Genomic DNA, 26,362 nt, shown 5'->3' on the forward strand with positions numbered 1-26,362 from the left:
AAAAATAGAAATTAAAAAAAGGATGAAGATAGAATAAACACTTTTAAAAAATATATTAATTTTATTCATTCATGGTACAAAAGGAATATTTTCTTCCTCTCCCCCAAAAATTGTCTTGCATAGCACCTAAAGCAAGCACACACACTATATTTTGGACACCACTTTTGTCAGACCTCTTAGCCAATGCCAACACTGATCCACTTCCTAAGCACATGTATTCAAGTGATACATCTAGAGAAGCCAGCTAATGGAAAAGAAGTTCACTAGTAAATTAATCCCTGGTGCAACAGACTGAACCCTGAAGAAACAGAGGACTGGCCACTGTGGCAACATAAACACATTTAGAGGCAAACCATGACCAGGAACTCCAATGAAGTAGCTCCACAGAATCTTTCTCCACTGCTCATTAACAATAGTGTATAATTTGCTACAAGACAGTAGATGTTGCTAATTCTAAGCAACTAAGAAAATAACACATTTTCTAGTGAGATAAGGACCGAAATACTTTAGAGTTACATTTGTATCAAGATGCCAGAGTTTTGACTGAACACAAAAACTACAGGTTTACTCCAGTGTTGTGCATTCCCAGAGCTCCCAAGCATTTATGGAGACACAGTTTAAGTTTAAAAATTGTTGGGTTAGGGTCACAGTCCAGAAGTTTAATGCTTTGCACCCGGCCAGTTCCAGAAGCAGGTTACAAAGGTATCCTTTAAGGAATCTTCTCTGATGTTAAGACCTGAGAAGCACGGCAACGAGCCTAAAAATAGGTGGGGAGAGAGGAAAAGAAAATACTTTAATGAACAAAAGCAGCACTTTAAAGAGCTTCTTCCAAATTAGCATTTAGTAATCTTAATGAGTGTTAGGGTTTACATTCCATCTTACTGAAATGGGAGCTTCCAAGACAACACTCTAAACAACTGATATTAAATATAAATAAAATTTTTGAAAATAAGAAAAAAGTGGCAAACCAAAACCAAATGAACACCACCACCATCACCAAATCCCAAACAACACCTTTATTACACCACGTCCTGAAGTTTAAGGCTTTTTCCCACTAGGAGGAGAGGATGGTTATGTTTCACTGATATTTCTGACATGTTCAGGGCCAGGAAACACTTAAGACAATACCTCATTTCAACATACCCATTAAATATAGCTGAGCAAGTGATTCAGTTGCCAGTTATTTCACAGTTTAAATAGAAGTGTGTCCTGAAGCTTGAACGTGCTGAACAATGCTGATATGACACCCCAGAATTGGAACATAGGTCCTCAGAATCAATTTGTTAGTGTAGGAAAGAAAAAGCTTTAGAAACAAAAACCACATTTGACAATCTGCTGAAAACTTCTAAGGTCTTAAAAAAGGTAAAATGCCCCAAAGTCAAACATATGGATAGGATTTATAAAAATTTCAACAGCTCAAGCCTCTGAATGTAATTTTGCACTGTGTTTGTAAGTAACTTACATGCTCACAGTTAGTTATTTAGGAGAAAACATTGTAAGAAAAAGGAAAATTTTAAAAAGCCTAATTTACATCTGCAAACAGCTGAAAGCTTCATACAAGACCTAGAAGTTGTAAGCCGGATCCATTTATATGCAAAATGTTATTGGTTTTGATATCCTGGGATTATATAAGCAGAAAGCAGGAGAGAAAAAGATCAAGGAAAGTGAAAAGATGCAAAAAAATCCCTCATGCAACCATATATGCATATGCATTCAAAGAACTGATGCAGATGGTCTTAAATTTTCACAAACAGAAACTGTTTTCTGAGATACTTACAGCTTTCTCTTCCAAAGAGAGCACCCCATCTACAGCCACTATCTGATATTGCTTTTCTTTTAGGCTACCCACAAATTTCCGAAGTAGTCTGAGACCAGTTCCATCACTGTTTTGTTTCAGGAGTTTCTGCATTTGTTGGGAAGAACATCCTGGGTCAAACAGTAGCAAACATAAGCTTTTGTTCTTCTTCTCTTCTATTCCAACAACAGTACGACTGTGGCCTAGTATCAAAACAAGAGTTTCAGTAGTTTAGAAACACATAAATCCCATTTACTACCCTGTAACTTATGACTGATTTTCAGATCAAGGAAGGCATTACTCAAAATTTAAGATAGTTATGAGATTACATGTCAAAAAGTTGAGATCCCAATCACATTCAGCTCTTCCATCCAATAAAAATACAAACTGTAATGTTGCTCTTACTAAATAGGAAAACTACAGGAAATAAAACCAAGCCTTCAATTCAATGAAGGACTAAAAAATGCTGCTCTGAACTGCAGTATCTATAAAGAGAGATAGAGAATAGTAAGAAACCAGCATATTGTGACACTGACCTTGATGTTGCAAGTAGATAGGTGGTTTGGAAGTACACACCACCTTTGCACCACCTTCATTATCTGTAGAATAGTAATGCAAAATCCACTCAAACAAGCGAGGATGTGTACCCATAGGGCCAGTGGGTTTGTGAAAGTCAATGATTTGGCACCTACAAAACATTGAGAATGAAAACAACAAACTTTCAAGCAGGTTGCTACTTTTCACCTCTAGGGTCCCTGTCTCCTGCACCCAGTGGTCCTTACAACTTTCTTATTTTTCAATACAGGAGTAGGGGACACATAATTACAAAGCAATGAAACATATACTGTCACAAACTGGAAAATGTATTAGATAAGAAAGAATGCTCTACTTTGTTCAGTCTAACAAGAACTTGTGAAACTTGCAAAAATTAATGCTACTTTTTTAGTATGTTATACATGTACATTATAGAATCCAATTAAAAGCCACAGAAAATAGCTGAAATTTAGATTCTTCCTGAGAAGAAGCTTTCAGAGAAATTAAGTTCTTAATCAATGCTTTAATTTATGCATACGTGGCATAATTCAGCATCAATCTCAATGATCGAAGCAGTTACTCAGTTTATGTACCTCCTACAAGTAGTTACATGTACCTGTAAGTAGTTCTATAGCTTCATGCTGCATTAAATCTGACTTGTTTATATATGGTTCAATTTAGTCACTAAGGTGGCTTTGTCATCACACAGTTGGGAATTCTAACCTTTAAAGGTACAGCACTTAAATCAGCAGTTAATAATAACAACCACAACAAAAAGCAATATTTACTTTATCCTGAGACTGGTTAACAGTGAATAAATTTCACATGCTCCTATCCATGCTTTGGAACCATGTAATCTGTTGTTGAAGTGAGATGCCCCATGAGGATCAAAACCTTCTTTCCAGGCATCTTCAATCATGGACTGAATCTTTGGGATACTAGGAATTAGTGTAGTATCTGGAACAGAAAAGCTTTTGAATTGTTGTTACAGTGACTGGAATAGTCTATTAATTAAAACTATTCAGCTTCTTTTATAACAGGCATTTGATGTTACAAAGATGCACCAAAAAAACTAAAGGTAAAACTTCAACCACATCATTTCTTGCCCATATTCACCTCTGACTCTTCCACAGCAAGTTCTAGTGGTGTAACCACCATTTAATAGGTATCATTGACCTTGTGAGACTTGCTGTGTAAATGAAAAGGCCAAACATCAGTCAGCAGGTTGTCATCCAAGGTACGTGGAACAAGCAGCATTTTGTTTAATACCTCTCAGGCAGTCGTTGTAGAAGCTGTTTTGCAACAGTGAGGAAAGGAGCATTTGGAAATTCCTGTAACCACAACCCCAGCCTCTGTCACCCAAAGATGAGTGGAAGTGATCTACTCCTGCTGAAAGCCACACACGCCTCACATCTTTGTTCTCACTCTGATAGTACTTGCACAATGCTTCAATGACTCCTAAAGAAGACAAAATGTGAAGTTTATCTGTAACATGAACTGTAAAAGGTGTATCTGTAAAATGTTACCAGAAGATTCCTTCCCCAACTTGGAACTGATACAGATTAATACAATTTATTTTAAAACTTCATTATATTTAGAGCCCAAATCACAAAAGCAGTGGAAATTGCCCCTAGTTAATTTCAGTGGTCTTTACTTTGATGAATTTATGTGCTATGAAGCTTTCAAAACTAAATCTATTATTTTCACTGTTGCTACACAGTAGTTATTTAAATTAAACAGCTTGGACTAAATTATGAACTGTGATAGTCAAAGGAACTATTACAATGATATAGAAAAAATATGTCACCAATAAAGCATTCCTATGCCCATGCCACCTCCAGCACATCATCTTAAAAACATGGCGATACTTATGCATACTATGTAAACCTTTTATTCCCCCCAACTTATTTTTCCTGGGGAAACTAAGAGGGGAAAAAAACCAACAACAACAACAAAAAAAAAGGAATGGCAGAAATGTCACAGAGCTTGAGAATTATTGTAAATATTTTGAAATAATGCTCTTGCATGATATTCCAAGTTCTCCTTTGTTACATGAAAAAATATGTTTGGGAATACTCTCTCCAATTCATATATTTAAACCCTCAAAGCCCTTTCACAGCCATGCTGCTGTGAAGAGAATTATTCCATAATCACCACAAATTATTTTCTAACAACCACTCTGAAATCTATATCATTACCAAGAATGAAAACTTTAAATGTGTTATTTCCACGCAATCCGTTTCACAGAAGACATTTTATTTTACCTGTCAAGAACCAAGTGGATATTTTGTAAGAACCACTAGCAATAGGCTCAAAGACCATTGAATTGTGGTCTTGGAAAGACAAGGGAGCCTTTTGAAAGGGACACAGAGACCCATCTGCCCTGTGTTTCTGCACCAACTATAAAACATTTAAGAGAAGATGTATCAAGTAGATGTCTACTCTTCCCAGTCCTCTCTTGGGCTTTGTAATCAGGTGAACACTGTGCCTTACCTGCAACCAGCTTACACAATATAACAATTAACAGAAATACAAGACAAAAAGCTGCTGCAAATTTGAACAGCTACACCGGATTAGGAACCAATGAATACTAAGCAATAATCAAGCACAGGAGCCAAGGGCAATCAGCTTGTGACATGTGCATCTTCTGATACATACAATACATCTATTGGTGCCCTTAACCAGACAACTGGGTTCCAAGTTCCACAGAAAAAAAAAAAAAAAACAAAAGAAAAAAAAAGAAAAACAGCCTGCAAGTTAGAACACAGATCAAAAATATACCAAGATATGATTTAATTTCCTTATTTAGGACTTTACAACTGTAACAATTTAGATTGATGTAGAAAATTATGCTTAGAACTAGGACACAGCCAATATTAAACAATTAATTATATAAAGAATTATATATAAAGATTGGTTTGGTCAATACAATCGAAGCTCTAGAAAGTACAGTTTTAGTTGTATAATTTCAGCATCTTTACCTGATGTCTTAGTTCTGCCATCATCTATACCAGAAGCCAAACTTTCCATCATGTCAGCTTTTCTCTTATGATATTCAAAGGGCTGCATCCTTCCTCTATCAACTTCTCTTTCCATATTCTTTAGAAATTGCTGCTTGAAGCCACCAGAATTATCCAAGCCATACTGTCTCTGTTAGGGATGGAATGTGCATGATTTAAATCACATTTTTTAAAATTCATCTTTTGTCCATGCAGTTTCTCAAAATCACTATTAGTAACTTTGAAAAACTGTGAGACATAAAAACTTCAAAATTATAATTATTTTAGAGCTGAAGACCAAGCTTCATTCCTGAACATGAATATGGGACTAGGAAAGCCACACCTGGAAGAGCAGACACATCCCTCTGCTCCCTCTTGGCAGAGCCATCAGCACAGAGGCAGTCTGGCAAGAGGTAGTGTGAGTGGGAAGTGAGTTACCAGGGCTGTGAGATGGGAGACAGAGGGAAGCGGGACCTGGAGCAGGTGATGGTATTCCAGTAAAGGACAGCCAGGATGCTCAGAGCCTTTGGCACTCTGGCAAGGAATATGCTCCAGGCTGCACTGCAAAGCAGAGCACAAGAGCTGGCAGGAGCACAGGCAACAGGTGTGGAGGGAGAGCAGAACAGCATGCACAGGGAGCAGCCAGCCCCATCCTGAGCCAGCACCACTCAAAGCTGTAAAGCCAAGTAGCTCAAGGCTGTCACGTCCAGCACTCTGCCAGGATCAGCATTGCCAAGACACCGAATTTGCTTCCAACCCATGCCTGCACCATTATCTCAACACAGACTGTGTGGCTTGCACAGTCTGACCTGGTAAGGCCATTCCAGGACATTACAATTCCAAGATACTCAGCTTCTAAAGACACAACTGGTTTTAAGTTTACCATTTAGAAACAAGACTGTACCTGCAGCTTTTGAAATTCTTCTCTCTCTCGCTTCTCTTCTTCTGATCTCTGCCGTTCATCTTCTTCAGTCTGGAGTTGCTGAGCCAGTTCTAGATCTCTAATGTTCCCACCTATCCCAGGACAACATTTCAAAGTGAGGGGACTTGGTCAGGAGGGTAGTAATGCTTTGAGTTTAATTTTCAGAGATTCCTTTCTAAGCAGACATACGTAAACACAATTGGGCATTAATTTTAGGAGATGCACCCCGCATTATTTTGAGCTATTAGCAATGAACGCTGAACAGGACTGACTGCATTCAGTCCACCAAGACTCAGTCTCTTGACTCGGACAAAGTTCATGCAGTTACTGAAGCAATTACTTGGCAAATAATGCATCTACCTGCAGCACTGAGAAGACAGTTTTTGTTTACTGTGTTTCACTTCACTGTTAGCAAGAAGTCTCAGTTCCTTTAATACCACTTATTAGCATCTAGGACCATTGCTAGCAGTCTCACAAGGAAGTGACAAAAATTTACAATCCGAGAACTGAATAGGGAATTCGCTAAGATTCTCTTAGCTGTGTTATAAAATAAAGTTAATTTAGATTTTTTACTTTAACACTATGATTAATGAATCAAAAAAGTATTTGCAGAAATGAATTGAGAAAAAAAATAAAGTTTTCATAAGCTATAAACTCTCAACTCATCACAGTGGAACGTGCCACTGTAAACTCCATTTATGTAAACCTTCTATAGAGCTAGAAAAACAAATATATATTACTGTTGTCTTTTAAACATGTCTTGCTCTAAGTTCTTCCTTTGGCTAGCATGCATTCATTTACTTAGCAAGCATGCATAGACAAAGATTTCCTTATTAGCCTGGTAATTAAGTAGAGCACTTGGGCAAGTGATAGGACCTTAGCTACGTTAACTTCATTATACATGTGTCCAAATTCCCTTTAAATACAGATTTATTTTTTTCATTTCAAGTGAGATTCTACACTACAACATGCAAGTATCTGCAAATGCTTTCAAGTATGATTAAGCCTGTACCCTTTCACGTACCTTCTGAAAAGTTATGCTCCTCTAAGTGTAAATCCACGTGTTCTTCAAGAATCTGAATGTTTGTACAGGTGAGACTACACATAGGACATTCATACAGCTGTTCACCATTCCCTGTGTCTGAAAAAGAAATTCAGTTTCTTGATTAATGCAATTCCTGTGGTTCTTTGCTAGAATCAGCCCCTGATATACAATCTAAAACAAATACACAGTAATGAAGTTTGTGTTGCCACTGAAATTCCCCAGTGAAAGGCAGCAAATTCTAAACAACTGTTGCTCTCTTCACCACTTAAGAATTTGTAACTAAATACATGAAAAATTTAAGACATTATTTTCCTTCTTTCAATTAAGTTTTTCCCCATTTAACTTACAAATCACAATTTGCTATGATAATATTTGTACCAAGAAATGTTTAGTCTGAAATATCAAACCATTAATGTGTTCTGCTAACAGAAAAATTTAATGTTCATGTAATAACACAGCAGCTGTTGGCCTGAAAGAATAAAAAGTGCTGTTATTCTTATTTTGTTGGTCTTCCCACTTCTCCTCAAATACTGTTGTTCTTGCAGTTTCAGGATTATTATCAAGGGTACCACATAGTATTGGTAAAGTTCAAAAGGATTTCTGGAGATCATCTCGTCCCTGGTAGAATGGTGACATTAAATAGGTTAAGTTATACACAGCTTTTCCCAGCCATTTTTTGAATAATTCCAAGTATAGACTCCTCACAAATTTCCCAGAGGAACATGTTCTAGTGCTTAACCACTTTCACAGTAAAAATAAGTGTTCTTGCATTCAAATAGCATTCCACATATTATTGTGCCCACTGCCTGTTGTCACTGGGAACCACAGACAAATGCTTGACTCCATCTTTACTGCAAGTTCCTAGGATTTATCTCCACCTTCCTCAGTTCACAAAACACAAGAACTGGTATCCTGTGTTAGCAGTTTCTGGAAAGCATTTGTCCCAGCTAAATGTTTATGACAGGTTGGAAGAAAACTTGGTGGTACAATCATCTAAATTCACCACAAGCATTTAACGTAACACTGCAAAACACAGTCTTCTGAAACCTGTTAAATACATAAAAACCCCAAAATACTTTAATACAACTATTTTTAAAGCAGAAACTGACATGCAGGCAAATAAATTATTCAAGCTCTGCATTACCTGCACACATGGAAATGTTCAATGCTACGACCTGCGAGTGGGGTGGGTGGGTTCTTGGGGGGAGGGAGGGGGTTTGTTACGAAAAACATTTGTTACGAAAAACATTTTAATGACAGATTATGCAGCGTGGTTGGCTGTACCGGCACATTTTGCACCCGAACCATCATTTATCTAGTCAGTGCATGTAGCTGGTTACATCCCAAATGCCAGTCTTCTAAGGCTATTACCCACCAGCAGAGATGCCACCTTTAAGTTTCTGAAATAACGACCAGCATTCGGCCAGTTAGCCAAAACAAAATCCTGATCACGCCCAGAATAACCTACAGTACCTAAACCCATAACTGCTTCCTTTGTCCCAGTTTATCCCCGGCCGGTTCCCGCTGCCCCCCGATCCCCGCGGTCCCTCGCGGCGCCGCTCACCCGTGCCCGGGGCGCCCAGCAGGTGCCCGTGCCGCGCCCGGACGTGCTCCTCCAGCTCCCGCCCCGCCGCCTCCCCGCACAACGGGCACTCGGGCGGCGCCCCGGGGCTGCGGGAGCCGGGCGGGCCCGGCTCCGGGTGGGCCGTCTCCATGTGCCGCCGGAGCTCGTCGCAGCCCGCGGCGGCGGCGCAGAGCGGGCAGCGCGGCTGGCGGCGGCACAGGGACGGGCGGCGCGAGTGCCGCCCGGCCGCCGCCTCGCAGGGCAGGGCCCGGCCGCACACGTCGCACAGCACCATGGCAGCGGCGGCGGCACGGCGGACACGGGCGCGGGACCCCCTCAGCTCCTTCCTTCCTTCCTTCCCGCCCGCCGCGCGCGCGCTTCCCGCTGGGAAGGGCCGTGCCCCGGCCCGGGGCGGGCGCGTGCCGCGCAGAGGCTGCTGGGAGCGGCGGGCCCCGCCCCCCCCGACCAGTGCGGCGCGCGGCGGGGCGGCGTCCGCCATCTTGGCTCGGTGTGTGCTGGCGGCGCGGAGCGCTCCGGAGCGGCGAGCTCGCGTTTGCACGGCGCCGGGCGCCGGGCGTGTCCGCCGCCATGGGTGAGGAGGGAAAGGCGCTGAGAGCCGGCGGGTGGGGGCAGCAGGGGCTGCACCGCTTGTGGGACGGGGTGCCCGGTGCAGGCCGGTCTGCCGCTGGCTCCGGCGGGGCACTGCCCGCATGGCAGCTCGGTCGGGCTGGGACGGCGTGGCGCTTCCTCAGGCAGGAGGGCTCTGCCATCCTCCCCTTTCCCTGCCTTGCTGCTGGTGGAGGGGGCTTTCCACCGCTTCTGCCGGGGCCGGGAGCGAAGAGCCGTTCGTCGCTGTGCAGCCCTCAGGCTGGCCGGGTGTCCGGCCCCTCGGGCTGACAGCTCGGGCGGCCCCGGCGGTCTCGCACCGCCCGGCCCGTGCGGGCTGCGCCGGTGCAGAGGGGGCGGGGGGACAGCGAGCCGCCGTGTGTGGTGAGCCTTAGGTACCTACACAAGAAGGAGGAACAAAAAAAAAAAAAAAAGAAAGTAGTGTGATAGGTGTTAGGGTATGCACAACAAGTGGGTGCAGTGCAGGATGTGGTGGGTGGAAGGATTTAATGTTAAAACGGGTGTAGTTTTGTAGCACAGAAGTGCGGGTTTGCTTGGATGTAGATGCAGAAGGTGTGAAAAACCAGGGACTGCCAGTCTTCTTGCCCTTGTGATGTCTATATCCAAAGCCTTGTGGGGGATGGAAGCTATAAATTTGTCAGTTTTTCTCTTTTAAAACAGTTCTGATGAGACCTTCCGTCCAGTTGACCTTCTGTAACATTTCAGAGAGGTGGTGGCTGGGTTACTTTGAACGTGCATTTCTCTCGTTCAGTCCATTTTCTTGGCCTGACAGTTTCATTGGCACAACTAAATTAGCAAAGCATGAACGATTAAGAAAGGGATGGTGTTCTAAGACTAGATAATCCACTGGTATTGTTGGGGAAATAAAGTTACGTGATTGTTGCTAGAAATTTGCCTTAGACAGTGCACACTTAGCCTTGTGCAGAGATGTCAGTAGTTTACTTAAGTTCTTGTGGAGCAGATACTTGGGTGAAACAGGCTGCCAAGTCCTTGTGGTGGTGCCTTGATGTCAGCCTAAGTTTGCAGTCTGTTTTCCTCTCATAACTTATGTTTATTGCTTAGTGGTCCTTGGTACTGCTGAAAAAAGTTAAAAAAAAAAAAACAAAACAAAAAAACCCAACCCAAACAAAAAACCCAAAGCAAATTGTCTCAGCGTGGAAGTTGCCAGAGAATTTTACATAGCTCAGGAGCTGTAGTTTACATGTTTTCTCCTTGTAGCAGAATTCCAGAAGAATGATCGTTTGTGTAGAGTCTTGTTTTTAACTGTTTGTCAGATGAAGGCTTCAGTTCTAGCATTAAAAAAAGGCACCGTGCTATTAACAACCTTTTCCACTCTGTTTGATCATTCTGGTGACAGAATCTTGAACTATCACTTTTATCTTTCCACAGCTGATATACCTGAACTGACAGTCAGATTCTAATCTTGTAAATCCATGACAAGAACTGGTAATTAGAGTGAGACAATAATTTTGTTAGTTTCAAATGAAAAAGAGTATGCCTGTCTGCGTGCCACTGACCCTTAAATTATTTTCCTGCACACAGTTTAGAAGGAAAAGTGTAGCCCTTAGATTTTGTTATGTTTGTGAGATAGTGAAAATAAAGAAACAATGCCATAAGGTATTAAATGAAGCAGTAATTACTGCAGGTTTTCTTCTAAAGTTTGTGTTTATTTGTAATATATTTAATGTCATCTTTATGAGAGGAGGAAATTTTTTTGCTTGCTTGCTGATAGAATCAAAATTTAGCAGCATAATGTCTTTTTAGTAGCTTTTTGTTTCTCAGTTTGCTTGTAAGATGCATAGTTTCTTTTTACAGTAGCTTATGCCCTTTAATACTGCATCTGATTTTTGAGATGAACTGTAGTTTAATCTGTAGTTTGGAAATGCCTATCTAGGCATAGGTTTTCTGTGATTTCTGCATTTAAGATTTTTGTTGATGAGCTCGATTTTGCAAACATGCAGGAATAGGTAGCGGCTGCTGTAGATATTTTCATCTTGCAAGAGATGGCAGGTGTGGCCTTTTGGAGTAATTCTGTATTTTTTCAATAGACAACATGGCAAGCCCAGCTAAAGATAACTTCAGAATGAAAAGCTACAAGAATAATGCACTTAATCCCCAAGAAATGCGCAGGAGAAGAGAGGAGGAAGGAATCCAGCTTCGGAAACAGAAAAGAGAAGAGCAGGTAAGCATCTTGGGGAGCTGTTCACTGTTCAGTGCCTGTGGAGCTATATTCTGGGGCCTGAAAGGACTTGAGCAGACTCATCCTCTGGAGTGGAATCTAGGAATTCCAGGAATGCCAGGTTGAACGTCTGTTTTCTTTGCATTTGTGGGAAGCACCAGGCACCTCTCAACAGGATCATAAAAAGGTGAACAGAAGCCCTTTGAAGTTACTAGGGCACACAGAGGAGAGAGCTGTGACTTTTAACATCAATCCATAGTCTAGGTTTGTACATGTGAGACTATACCAAAAGAACACTCATATTTCCAGTTAGAATTTGAAACCTTGCATTCTCTGCTAGAGCTGGGATCACATTTGGTGTGTGAAGGGAGAGGATTATTTTCATCTTTGATACCATGCTTCAAATTGCTGAAGAGCTCTTCTACACCAACTTAATGAAGTGGCTATCAGTTAGGGTCTCTGAACTGTTATACAAAGATTTGCAGTTGTTCTCATTGAATTTTTAATGATCAGAGTACGTGGAACATTGTATTATGTAGTAGTTTGTCATAGTTCCTCTTCACAGAATGTGTGGTAGTTTCTTGCCAGGAGGGTAAGGAAGGTAGTTTGTTTTTCTGTTTGGTTTAAAGTGGATGACTTTGTCTCCCACAACCTGGAGAGTGTCCCAGGCTCTGATCTACACTCTGCTATGAGGTGGAATGCTTACCCTTCTACTGGGAAAGTGGTGCATGGAAAAAGAATTTCAATTATTTGGGCCAGAGGGGTAAGAGTCAGAAGTGGTGAGGTACTGGAGCACTTATCTCTGAAAGGGTAATGCATTGCAGTTCCTGCTGAAAGTTTTGTTTACATCTTTTGTAGTAAATGCTCCCTAGATAAATTATGAAAATAATGGGTGTTTCCTCTCCCATGCTGTTTTAACCATGAGACTACTGTTATGGTCTGCTTGATCTTAGTTTGTTGGACTGGTGTTTTTCAGCTCTTCCTGACCTGAGAATGAGTTTATGCAGGGAGATGAGACTGCTTGTGCTCCAGGACAAATTGTGACTGGCAGAAAGACCAAGCAAGTTTATACTTTTCAACCAAGAACTTCTGTGTCCTTGTTGAGCATTGAGAAAGAATGGCTGGTCCTCCAAAAGTGGAATATTGCTTCTTGTTCCTTTGTGGGTTTAAATGGAATTAAACCTCATTTGCATTCAGTGTTCTGTAGTTGTTTTGTTTCCAGAATTACACCCAACCTATAAGTGCATCAAACAGGGGAGAGAATGCCTTGGTTTAGGTTCCTGTTGAAATAGAGCTGGATATAAACATGGAGTTGTTCTGCAGTTTTGGATGTGTAGAGCAGCAGAAACCTAGGTCTGTAGACACCTAGAGGGACAAAACTGTCAGGATTTATAGGTGGTTTCATTATTATGCTTAGAGGTGAAATCTTAGTCAATGGACTGAGAGCCTCTCATTTCCTTCTGAAGGTACGAATGTAAATATTCTTAGAATTGTTGGTTACACTAGTTGTAAGTGTAGTATTGGAATAAAGACAAAAATTTATGTTTGGTTTCTAGAAGAGAACAGGTCAGTGTGAACGTTTTGCTTATATTCCAGAAAATGAAGAGTTTATTAAATACTTCTAACACTATTAAATATTGAATACTACAGTGCTGGTATGTATTCTGAGCATAGGCAGTGTGAAGTGTAAGGCAGTTTTTGGACATAGAGAATATTTAATGTTGCATGGTTTGGAAGTTCACCTTGAAGCTATACTATTTTTTTCCCTTCTATATGAAAACTGTGTTTCTAGTTTAATCTTTCCTCAGCTGGGTATAAAATACAGATGCTGCTTAGTAGTCTTGTATAGAAAGGAGGAATGCAGTGTGCTGAAACACAAACATTGCCTCTATGTTGGTGATTTTAGCCTATAAGCTAAGAAGGGGGAAAGTAGCTTGTAGAATACTATTTTTTGTTTAAAATGCATGCTAATTATAAGGGATAAAAGACTAAAAGCAAAAATGTCTGTATCCTCTTTTTCTTGTGGAAGAAATTAAGGATCTTTATAACTAGTAAGAATCTAGTTCTGAATGTCTATCTGAAGTGTTGCTGTGCAGTTTCTCAAGATACAGATATGATAGTTTTTCTCCTTTATGTTACCCAAACTTTTGTATAGAATTCCCCTTGCATGGGTGGAGGTGAGTAGGTAAAATTCTTTGATTGGTATTGGTGAAAGCATTTCTTCAAGTGTATGTCATCAGTACCCACACTTTGGTTACTCCTAATGTCTCCCAAAAATTTCCCCTTTGTTCAGCTGTTTAAACGCCGAAACGTGTCTCTCCCGGGAAATGAAGAATCCATGGTAGAAAGCCCAATTCAGGATCCTGATGTCAGCTCAACTGTTCCTATTCCAGAGGTAAATACTTCAGAATGTGTTTAGAATGTTATCTATTAGTGTGCATAGTACTACACTATAAGAAATCTTCCTTGCATTTTAGGAAGAAGTTATTACTGTAGATATGGTACAGATGATTTTTTCAGATGATCCTGATCAGCAACTCACAGCAACTCAGAAATTCAGAAAATTGCTTTCTAAAGGTAGGTAAACATTACCTGGTTTTTTTTAGTTGCTTCCCTCTGTGTTATTGTGAATTATACTGAGAGTCAGTTAACATTTAGTTATGTTTTATTTTGAAAGAGATCTTGCAGAAATTTGTAGCTCTGTTTATAAAGAAACTGTGCGAAATCTCTTCTGACCTAATGGCTAAATACAGAAATCTTCATTATTTAGATGTTAAGTCTTTCAAAGTGGAAAACAAGGATGTTTTTGATTGAGGTGTCCAGGGCAGTAACTAACTGCACACTAACAGAGTAATTGTTGCAGTGATTCAGCTTCTCATTCCTATTCTCTCCTCAAAGGAAAAAAAAATTACATGTCTGTCAGAGAAGAGTTGTAACTTGTTTTTGTTGGGGCTGTAAAACATGCAATCTTAAGGTGGTGCTGGTATGTTTATAGCATGATAGGTAAGGGTATGCTTGGTCTTTTAAAATAGCATCCAGTAACCATAATTGCTCTTCCACCAGCTTGAGCTGTTGGTGGAAGGAAGAGTGTTCTGTGATGAATTACTAACATGCAAATAGATAATGGTATGTGTTACTGTTATTATATGTAACAGGGTGTTTACTACATTGTACCACTTCATAGAGAAGATCCTGCAAGTGAAAAGTTTGTAACTCCTTTTGAAAAGGATTGAATGAAATTATGATAGGATCTACAAGTCATATTCATGGTTTTGTCATACTGAAAAAGTAATTTATTTGGTTTTTTTAACACAAATATGTTTGTTTTGATTCCCTAGAGCCTAATCCACCTATAGATGAAGTCATTCAAAAACCGGGAGTAGTACAGAGATTTGTGAAATTTCTAGAGAGGAGTGAAAATTACACTCTACAAGTGAGTTCAGCTTGTACTGATTTGGGGTTTTGAATGGGATTAGAAACCTTCCAAAAGAGCTTTGGAAGGCACATGTTGTTTTGTTTGGTGGGGGTTTTGAGTAACCAAATATAATTATTTTTCACCACTGAAGCCATATGTTTTCATTATTGCTGTTAAAAGTGTGACTTGACTTTGTGAATTTCATAGTAGTCTTTAGGGTCATGTATTCAGCTGCACAAAAGCTTGGGTGTTGAAAACAAAAGGTGTTCAAGAGGATTTGCAGAGTGGTGTATTAAGATCATCAGCAATGATGTGTGAGCAGGATCTGTCTTGTTAAGCGTTGAATGTATTGTAGTACTTTTCAGCTGAAATCTTAAGAAAAAAATTCAGGAAACTGACAGGCTTGTTTGAAATCCTTTTAGAAAATATCTAATTAATGGTCGGAGTAACTAGTTCTGTCTACTCCTCCATGGGAATAGCACTTAGGCCTTGTGGACATTTGTTCTAGAAGAATTAACTTAATATTGAGTAAACAAAAGTTATCTCTATTAGTTAATACAGTGACTCAAAATCTTTCTTAGTTCTGCAAGCCAAAACCTAAAAATAATGTAGTTACTGAAAGTTCTTACTAAATAGAGATTTTGTCAAGACCAGGTTTTTTATTGTGTAGAGTACTCTAATAATAATTGCATGTCAGTGGAAAGGAAAAAAAGTTGGAAAATTAACCTCTGAAACTCTTATGTCAAACTTCATGTCATGATGTTAAGTTTCACTGCTGAGTGGTTTAACGTGGCTATGTTTGTGTTCCTCAACAGTTTGAAGCAGCTTGGGCTTTGACAAACATAGCATCTGGAACTTTCTTACACACCAAAGTTGTAATTGAAACTGGAGCTGTTCCCATTTTTATTAAGTTGCTTAGCTCAGAACATGAAGATGTACAGGAGCAGGTAACTGTCTTCTTGAGGGGTTTTATAACTACTTAAAATTCAGTCATGAATGTCTCTTTTGTGGTGTGTTGGCTTACAGAGGCTTTGACCCCGTTTACCTACTAGCTACTTGATCTGCCTCCAGGAAGACAAAAATTTACTGCCACTATTTTTTCCCATCATGGATTTTTTTTTCTATTCTGTAATATTTGCTGTAAAAAGTATAGAGTATCTGTAAAAGTAGATTTGCAAGTACATATAAATTCATTTGGATGCTTTGCTTTTTAAGGCAGTGTGGGCTCTTGGGAACATTGCTGGTGATAATGCAGAATGCAGAGACTTTGTTTTGAACTGTGGAATATTGCCACCTCTCTTAGAGTAAGTATTGTAAACTAACACTATAATATATTGTATGTGTATAGATAAATGAAAACTTCAGCTTAGAATTTACTTGAAAAGAGTATAAGTTTTTGACAGTTTTTGTCTACATTGAGAATCATAACAATATAATAAGAAGCAATTTAATGTTTTGGATTACATGAGCTTCATGTATATTTTTAATTAGTTCATGACTGGAAGCTTTTCAGTGTTTGCAAAAGCAGAGAAGTGTAACATCACAGGTATGAAATTTCTGTATTGTGCCAACTCTGTTGTCTAATTTCTGAATGTATGGGGTGCGAGACAATTTGATTCCCACTTGTATGATTCCATCTGCCTAGGCAATAGGCCATTTTCTCCACTTTCTTTCAGTAGCTCCAAGCTCTAGTCTTCCAATGTATCTATTTGCTTGCTGAGGTGAGCTGACAGAGTAGTTGTTACATGAGCTGTGTTCCATTAGGAGATTTCTCTTCACTAGGAATATCATTCCAGCATTTACTATGTGCTTACCATACTATTTTCATCACAGGGAAAAATTTGCACGAGACAAATGTTACTCAGTTTATTACCACTTAAGGTAATAAAACAAAACATTTGTAAAATAGCTTAAAATAGCAGAGGATAATATGATTACCTTCAGCAAGGGCTTAAATAATTAACATTTTAGACATTTTGTTATGAATCTGAAAGTAAACCTGATTTTTCAGGTGTTGAATCTTTCATGTTCTATTTGGCAAAAGCAGAAGTAATGTGTTAATTTTTTTACAAGAACTTCCAGGTTTTAGCTTTTTATGGAAGTATTATTATCAATTGGATTTTCTGAATGAAAACATCAAAGTTCATTCCATGCAGGATTGCATCTCCTAGCCCCTTCTAAAGACCCTCAGAAAGGTTTAGTTGAATGATGTTTCACATAAGCAATTGTTTACTTTATATGCATGTACACGATTTGGGAACGAGACATGCCAAAATTATGCAAAATAATCTCAGATTCAGTTGATTTTAAGAAAATAGTTGCAGCATGTAAGATATGAAGATAAATAAATTTAAACTAGTAATCAGTGATATAATTTCTCTTCCTTATGTGATGTTCTTTTGGTAACAATAGCCAGAATATTACCTAAATTTTAATAAGAAATTACTTTTTCTTCTTATTGTTGTCTCTGACAGATTATTAACTAATTCAAATCGTCTTACAACAACTAGAAATGCAGTCTGGGCACTCTCAAATCTTTGCAGAGGAAAGAACCCACCTCCAGACTTCAGTAAGGTATAATAAAGTAGTAATTTTGAGAAATCAGAAAGCTAAAGAATGTTTGTAATATTTTATAATAAACAGAATCTTTGAATCTGAATATAGACATACTTTTTATGTTTCTAATGTCATCACACAGTCTTGCCCATCTGTTTTATCTCTGAAAAATCATCTATTTTGGCACCCATCAGCAATAAAATCATATCTCTTAAAAACTTGAGACTATAGTCTGGTGCAGAGTCATACACTGGTGTGAAGTGATGGACAAATTATACATTCAGCACTAAACCATATGGGACTGTATTTTCTCCAGAACTGTTGTAGAGAATGTGAGTTATAGTTGAAGCTTCCCCAGTCTTTTTTTTTTTGTTCTGATTGTGAGTGCATGCTGCATGAATAAAACTTTGAGTTTCCTGCTCTGTCAGATGCAGTTAAATCAGACTATGATGACAGAGAGAGCCTCTATGCTTTCCCTTTTTTTTTTTCTTCTGCCTAGTATGTGGCTGTAAAGACTATAGAGACTAGTAGGAGTTTCACCTTATTTTCAGTATGAAATTAATTTCTGGTAAGGTTAATAACTTTAGAAAATATTAATACTGGATATTCTGGTAGAAGAGACTGAGTTTAAATGATCACTAAAGTTAATCTGGGGAGAGTTTTACCTCATAAGATAGTAATTACTAATGAATAGTTATTGCTACTTATTAATTCTTGAAGAAATATTAACAAAAAGGGGGGATTTCTGATGTCAGTTAATTGATCACTTCACAATGACTCTGCCTAACCTATATCCTTTACTAGTGTTTTGTTCTGGTACTGATAAAACAAGATTTTTTGCTGCTTGAATACAAAACCTCACAGGAAAAGCATGCCCTATAGGCAGCTGCTAATAAGTGCTCTGCTTTTTGCCCTTTGCAATAGCAGCATTTGGACACATAATAGAGACTGAATTTGCATAACCCATGTCAGGTAAAGAATTAAGTTCTACAGAGATTATGGAATTCCCAGGCTGTACAGCAGACACCTGTCAGGTTCCACATGGGGCTAGGATGATCTAGTTCATTTGGCTCTGCACAGAAGTTACAGAGATTAAGGTACGGCAGTGATGAGAACTGAAATGAGATCTTGCTTGTTTCACCAGTTCAGTGAATGCTGGGTGCTATGTGAGTTACTCTAAGTTGGTTATTACAAATAACTGCTGGTACTCCTACAAAGCCAGCAAAAAAAAAAACAAAACAAAAAAAAAAAAAAAAAAACCAAACCCAACTTTTATTACTTAGTGATTCTGTTCCCTGAATGATTAAAAAAGCATCAGCAATTCCTGTAAAAGAAGATGGCTTTTTATTTAAGCTGAACAATTATGTACTTAATACAGTATCTCTCAATAAATAGGCTGTGAATCAGAATTTATCCAATTTGCTGGTTTGAATTGGATATCTGGTTTAGCCAGACAGTGTTCCATCTGGGTCCTCATCATTAATGACCTTGTGTACCTGAGCAGTAAATTGTTTTGCACATCTCTGACTTTGCAGAGTGTTCTCTGAAACTTGAAAAGTATGGAACACCTAATTTTATGCAATATTTTTCTTTAACCTAGGTTGCTCCTTGCTTAAATGTTTTATCAAGACTGTTGTTTAGCAGTGACCCGGATGTGTTAGCAGATGCTTGCTGGGCCCTCTCTTACCTTTCAGATGGTCCCAATGATAAAATTCAAGCTGTTATTGATTCTGGAGTGTGTCGAAGATTGGTAGAGCTGCTTATGTAAGTCTTCTTCTCACCAAATAAATGTCTTATAGTACTGTTAATGTTAAAATAGAGCCGTGTTTTCTCACCTGATGTCTTAATTTATTTTTGTGAAAAGTGATTAACATTAATTCAATCTGAAATCTTTTAAGCTGCTTGCTAGCTTGCTTGGCTCCTGCAATTATTCCTGACATTGACAGTGAAAAAAGTTTTCTCCAAAGTATTCCCTTATATTCCTTAAAATTTAATGTAGGAATTCATATACATGAAGGAATATAAAGGCAAAGCCTGAAGACCAATGTTGAACTGTAAATTAGTTTATCTTTTTTTTTTAATTTTAATTTCACTGTTGTACATTCCATTCTAGGATATATAATTGCTTTACAGACAATTCTTGGACTCAATGAAGTCCAGAGGCTGGCTAGAGCAATTTTTAAACTGTTCCAATATATTTGGGTTATGGTTCATTATTTTCCTGGAAAAGGAGAGTAAATCCCTGTGTTCACATGGGACTGCAGAGTAGGTCTGGGATAATAGTTCCCAGCACAGACAGCTCAGCACACTTCCCTGGGAAAAGCTTGTTTTAATAGCTGTCAGCAGAGGGAAGATTGCTTTCTCTTCCATAGAAGCTCTAGGACAACTGTAGTTTCCTTCCCTCACACATCAGGCAGCTGAATATGGAATTCATGTGCTAGCTTCTAGGATTATTGACTCACAAAAAGGGTGATTTTGCTTACAAAACATACTAAACTTTACTGTACACCTCATAACACCCCCTCTGTTTCTGTGGCTATTGAATGACACGTGTTCCAGTATTGTATTTAATACTACTTGAGCTGGGTGAAATGGATCTGCTGAGCAGATTGCCCTAAGTTGTGCTGTTTCATAGAGGTGCATTTCAGTTGTGGGCTTGTAGTAAACAAATTTGACTAAACAGGGAAAGTGTAATAAGTAATACAGTGTTTTTGATAACTAAATACTTAGCACCTGATGTAAACCCTTGTTTGCTGAAAATGCAAAATTATTCTTTTAACACTTGGTAATATCAAGCAATATTTGTCTCCAGGCATAATGATTACAAGGTGGTATCCCCTGCATTAAGAGCAGTTGGAAATATTGTTACTGGGGATGATATCCAAACACAGGTAAGACTAGTTGATTTAAGAAAAAATATTTGGCAAGACAGAATTTTGTGAAAACATTGACAAAATACATGTTCAGTTTAGGTATGTGCATATGTCACTGAAAGAGGCTTTCTACAAATCTGTGTTCTTGATTTGATAGTTTAGGCTCCTATTTTAAGCATCAGATTAATGCAAGAATAAACATTTTTACAGCATTGTGTGTAGTGGATTACTTCATTTCTGTCTGATACTTTGACTGTTGCTTTTCTTGGTTTTGTTTTTTTTTATTATGGTTCCACTTTTTCAAGTCTTAAAGGCAGTCAAGGTTTTCACTTCTAAGCTATGCTTATACTTGATTTGTCCATGAATTTTTGTGTGATAGTCTTACTGATGTAATTTATTCTAAAGATCGATTTTATTAATTTTAGGCAATGGCATTGATTTTGAAGTAATGCAGGAAATAGGAAGACTGGTCCTACTTTAAAAATAATTCTCTCTAAAAGGCTGACAGTACTAGTATAAAAAGAGCATAAGGAAAAATGTTATTTGTATAATTTGTGAGCTCTAGAATAAAGGATTTTGCTAAGGAATTAAATGAAACACCTTATCTCTTAAAAAATTAACAAATAACTATACAAATTAGATGTGCATTTGTCAATCATTTTTACTTACTCATATTTTAGCCCTAAGCAGCCTTACTTAGTTTTGCTATTGTCAATCTTTTGGGCTGAACTTAATTGAAGGCAGATTCTTTCAAATTGCTGGATTGTCTGATCACACACTACAGCATTGAACACTTAAATTTTGCAGGATATGACACTTTGTATAATAGAAATGTGTTGGAAGATCTTTTGAAGTCCTCTGTAAAATGCTTTTATATTTATATATATATGTGTATATTGCGCAAGGCTATATATAGTACAACCCAGTTTTCAATTTTTAAATTATTTTAGGTGATTCTAAACTGCTCTGCATTACCATGTCTCTTGCACTTGCTTAGTAGTCCCAAGGAATCTATCAGAAAAGAAGCATGCTGGACTGTTTCTAATATAACTGCAGGAAACAGAGCTCAGATTCAGGTAAAGCCTGGGAATTTGTTATTTGGTTGGTTTTATTTTCATTTTACTACTTTACTTGATTTTCCTTGACAAGATGTAAGTGGATTACACTGACTCTGTATTATTTGTTTTAGTCCTGTCTGTAATTTTACCTAACCTAAATGGTTTCTTCTAAACTTTGAGATATTATTTTAAATAGAAATAGCTCTCACAATTTGTATTACAAATTTGTCCAGTGAAAGGTGAATTAGTTTGTAAATGGTGAATATTTTGCTTGGATAAAAGCCCGACATGATGTCATCAACACTGAGTTGTATTCTTGTGGAAACTATTGCATCCTGTGTTTTTTCAGGTGACTGGAGCTATCTGAAAGAATGTTCTGATCAGTAAAAATGAGAATTCTGAATCAGAACATGTATTCCAAAATGATTTTTCCCCTTCTGCTTCAGAGAAGAAAATGTTACTTCCTGATGTAACTTAAAACATGTAATGAAATCTCCAATTACAGGCAAAGTCTCTCAATGGAGACCACAGGATCTCAATAAAATGGAAAATTTTGTTCCGAGGCTTGATCTTCAGTTCAAAAACTCAGGATGTGTAGTATGATTTTTAAATGGGCCAATCCAGTAAGCTGGGCTCTGCCCACCAGAAACAGAGAAATAAAAACCCCAAGGTTTTCTGATGGCCACTGCAGTGCAATATTGGAATAGTTCTGAATTTCACTTCAGCATTTATAGTTTGTATGATATCATCTAAACAAAATATTATTTGCTTTAATATCAGCAGGCATCACTAATTCTTGTAGTTAAGGTATTAGTGTTCTGATATCTTTATTAATGGTTGTCAAATGTTATTATTTCATCTCTTAGGCTGTCATAGATGCAAATATTTTTCCAATATTGATTGAAATTCTCCAAAAAGCTGAATTTCGCACCAGAAAAGAGGCAGCATGGGCCATAACTAATGCAACGTCAGGAGGAACCCCTGAACAGATCAGGTAAGTTTGTGTGTGTTACTATTTTTTCTGCTTAAGGATCTTCTGTAGGGCACATGAATTTCTGCATTTGAATCTTGACAGTCAGAGCAACAAAATCCTAAACATAGCCTCATTTCCTTGAATCTCCAACTTGAAAATGTAGAAATTCAGAAAAATCAAAGTACATGCAACAAACATAATAAATAATTAGTACTTTTTTCAGGGGTGTTGCACCAGGCTTATCTTCTACAGCTGATACTGCATTGTCAAATAGAATTGGAACAACTGATGAACAGTTTCAGTGTTTGAAAATGGAAAACTGGCGGGGTTCTTTAGAAAACTTGTGCAGTGGGATTGTATATTTGGGGATAGACTGCAGGGATTCTAGTAGTTTCTTCATGTATTTTAACTTTGCTATCAGTATTATTTTAAAGCAGATACCTAAACTTGCTCAGAACTGAGTTTGATTAAATTGTTACTATCAGTAGCTATTTGTATGCTGCAAAGATAGAATTGCTAGAATAAAATACTCTCTGGTTTCTCTGAATACTGTAGAATAATGAACATTTTGAATCAGTAGCTGATAATTTGATTTAAAAGTTACTGTATTATTTGAAAGCCAGAACTGACAGTGATGTGATAGCTTTTCCAGCATATTTGGGAGGTCTGTTGCAAAAAGTATGTTCTTAGTTATTTATAATGTAACTAATCCTTATTTTCTTATAACCACTAAGTGTTGTCAGGGGGATAACTGGGATAACAAAGGAAAGTGTCTTGGTTTTTTTAATTTTTAAAATTGCTTGTATACCGTAATATTTCAAAATCTAGCATTCTGAAAATAAATTTTAATTCAGGATCTTCAAATAGTAGATTTGCATATAATACCATAACAATGGCTCCTCATAAAAAAATGCATTTATATTATTGGTGTTGTGAAGTTTTAGTCCTCCTAACATCCTCAGGGTACTACTGCCTGTTTAAAACTATACTGCAGTTGCAGGATAGTTTTAAACCACTGACTTAAACTGCATTTAGGCAAACATTGCTGTTGTTATTTTACTCACATGCTAGAAGCAAGGACACAGGTTATGACTTGTGAAAGTTCATACACAATTTTTCTCAAAATCGTGAAAAGGAGTGGGATACTCAGAATCCCAGTATTTTGTCTTTGTATTTAGAGTTACATCCTTCTCTTTATAGTAGGTGATGCTAAAATCTTGACGGACTGCTAGTATGGACTGTGTTAGCACAGAACAGTGCTCAGTGTTCTTACATGTATCTAATGTGTTTGCTTGATATTTTTACCACTAGAAAATTTCAACTGCCTGAGAAAAGAACTTCCTGATAGAATTTTTTCTTTTATATTCAATTAAACCCACCTGAAGATTATAGGTAAAAAGAAGTTAAAAAGACTACAGATTTCACACTCCAGTTAGGAATACACACATTAATTTTGTTTTATTAGGATAAGTTGTAATATTTATTTCATTTTAGCCTAAGTTTCTGTTTGTATTGTTGCATGTTTTAGAAATTCTGTTGTTTCAGCCACTTTTTTAGCAAAGTATTAATAGCAGTGGACTGGTATGTCAGAGTAAATGTGCTGGGTTATCAGTTCTTTTCCCCTTCTTCTATTTTGTTTCTGTTATAAAGGTATTTGGTAGCACTAGGTTGTACCAAGCCTCTTTGTGACCTCCTGACTGTGATGGATTCAAAAATAGTACAGGTGGCTTTAAATGGACTTGAAAATATTCTGCGTCTTGGAGAACAAGAGTCAAAGCAAAATGGAATCGGCATTAATCCTTATTGTGCTCTCATAGAGGAAGCCTATGGTAAGAACACACTTCTTGTGAAACCACATACCTGAACTTCCTTATTCTAGGCTGTAAAAACAAAAGCACTGAGTCATTTTGAAATTTGCAGTAAGTTTTAATACAAGTATTACTCCAAGCAGAAGTAGTCACAAAGTATCACAAAGTAAGTTATATAACATTTAGGGGAAAGTGTTAAATGCAGAAAACTCTCGGTGTTTGTCTGTGGTCAGTTTAAATGTCCCTCTAGAGAAGCATTCTCAAAAGGGTTTAAAACAGATGTCCCAGTGTACTGGAACCATGCTTTGCATAAATTTATCAGCCATTCCTAAATACAGTTTTTAATACTGTAATACATAGTCCTGTCTGCTACAGTTTCATTACCAACAGACATGTAATATCAGGGGTTTTTTGATTGATCCTAAAGTTGGATCACTTTTTAATATAGTAAATATCAGTAACAGCAAAATCAATTTCAGGTCATAAAACCAAATGTTTTTTCTTTTGCAAGTATTTTGTTTAGTCTCTTATAAAAGTTCTTGAATTAAACCTCTATATAAAAGCATTGTAATTTGTGGAATTTCATTACTGGATTCTTTTACAATTGGGTTACAATGAAACTGGCATTCTTTTTGGAGAATTGCCTTTTTTGTAGCTCTGACAAAACAAAATTGTCAGACATTTGTATTTCAGAAACTGCTAGTAACTAATAGAACTGTAGTTCTAATTGACCACATTGTATCTGATTAGATGGTACTAACTTTACTGTAAAGCAGTCTTTACATCTGAATTGCCTGTTACAGAGTTTACTTTTTAAAATCAAGTGCATGCTTGAAGAACTTAGCAATTAAATGCATAAGAGGAGTAAGTACTGAAGGCTTTAATGGAATTTATTGTATTACAGATTTTTTTGTCCATTCATAATTTTAAGTATTGACTCTCTAGGTTCTCTTCTTTGCTTTAGCACTTAAGCATAGGCTGCTGAAGCTGTAGAGTATAAGGAAGGAAAGTAGCTCATTATATCACTATCACTGCTTTGGCCTCTACAGTCACTAGAAGTATTCATTTGAGCTCTTTCTAATCCAACCTAAGTGGAAACTACATTACCTTAAAAAGCTAAGCAGGAATTTTATATTAACCTGACTGCCTAGCACTTAACCTCTGCTTCTTTGACTGAATTACATCCTCTACTTGCAAAATGATAAGCTTTCTAAAAGTTACTATCTTTAAATCTTACAATTAAATTCAAAAAAGATACCAGACTGTGCCCACTGATGGCTCCATGAGTGAGACAGAATTTAGAGTTGGGGAAGACTGAAGAGTAGAAGAACAGAAATTGGGATATTAGTTTAATTGAAATGCTTCTAGCTTAGTATTAAAATGAGTTTGGAGACCAGAAAATGAAGACTAGAAATACATGGGTTAAGAAATTAAGAAACAGTGATATCAAATTAATTGAGGTGACTTGGAATTGCATCTTTTTGCCTTAAGAAGTACTGTTGTACTAAAACCTGTTTCCATTTGAATTCATCATTCATTTAAGCAACTATATTTTTGAAAATTTTCTGTTTTGAATTTAGGACTGGATAAAATTGAATTTCTTCAGAGGCATGAAAACCAAGAGATCTACCAAAAGGCTTTTGAACTCATAGAACATTATTTTGGTGTCGAAGAAGAGGACTCTAGTATTGCACCTCAGGTGGATGAAAGTCAGCAGCAGTTTGTGTTTCAACAGCAGGAGGCTCCAATGGAGGGGTTTCAGCTCTAAACTACTGAAGTGAATATAAGCATAAAATTTAAACACTTGTATGGTTTGGGTTTGTTTTTTTTCTCTGAGGTCTTTTCTTTACGGCCAAAGTTAGAGGAAAAGCTGAATATGTTTTACAGAAATAGATGAAGAAACAGCTCATGCACTTTTATATATTGTGTTAGAGACAACTGTTCTCTGTTTTGTATTTGTGTTCTTCATTATCTCTTATGTACAGAAAAAAACTGTGAGTAATCATGTCTAAAA

At 37.7% G+C, this 26,362-nt stretch overlaps 2 protein-coding genes across 3 annotated transcripts; one reads left to right on the plus strand and one right to left on the minus strand.

The window, feature by feature from the left end:
* Positions 1 to 38: 38 nt before the first annotated feature.
* ZUP1 (zinc finger containing ubiquitin peptidase 1) lies at positions 39 to 9,217 on the minus strand. 2 transcript variants are annotated; one of them, XM_064412995.1, is made up of 10 exons: positions 8,860 to 9,217; positions 7,275 to 7,391; positions 6,233 to 6,342; positions 5,311 to 5,479; positions 3,599 to 3,787; positions 3,118 to 3,286; positions 2,332 to 2,483; positions 1,778 to 1,998; positions 1,144 to 1,268; positions 39 to 757 (listed from the first exon to the last, which is right to left on the minus strand). In XM_064412995.1, exons 1-9 carry the CDS (start codon positions 9,152 to 9,154, stop codon positions 1,170 to 1,172), a joined length of 1,521 nt encoding a protein of 506 aa, XP_064269065.1. In that variant the 5' UTR covers positions 9,155 to 9,217; the 3' UTR covers positions 39 to 757; positions 1,144 to 1,169. The 2 variants fall into 2 exon arrangements, with proteins under 2 accessions (XP_064269065.1, XP_064269066.1); XM_064412996.1 differs by lacking the exon at positions 1,144 to 1,268 and having other exon boundaries at positions 8,860 to 9,214.
* A 101-nt stretch (positions 9,218 to 9,318) lies between these two features.
* KPNA5 (karyopherin subunit alpha 5) lies at positions 9,319 to 26,151 on the plus strand. Its single transcript, XM_064412997.1, has 14 exons — positions 9,319 to 9,451; positions 11,535 to 11,668; positions 13,959 to 14,060; positions 14,143 to 14,242; positions 15,004 to 15,098; positions 15,896 to 16,027; positions 16,296 to 16,384; positions 17,555 to 17,654; positions 19,237 to 19,400; positions 20,449 to 20,527; positions 21,460 to 21,585; positions 22,434 to 22,561; positions 24,191 to 24,369; positions 25,929 to 26,151. Exons 1-14 carry the CDS (start codon positions 9,448 to 9,450, stop codon positions 26,114 to 26,116), a joined length of 1,620 nt encoding a protein of 539 aa, XP_064269067.1. The 5' UTR covers positions 9,319 to 9,447; the 3' UTR covers positions 26,117 to 26,151.
* Positions 26,152 to 26,362: the final 211 nt, after the last annotated feature.

The sequence above is a fragment of the Passer domesticus genome, chromosome 3 (assembly GCF_036417665.1).
Source record: "Passer domesticus isolate bPasDom1 chromosome 3, bPasDom1.hap1, whole genome shotgun sequence".
NCBI classification, from domain to species: Eukaryota; Metazoa; Chordata; class Aves; order Passeriformes; family Passeridae; genus Passer; species Passer domesticus.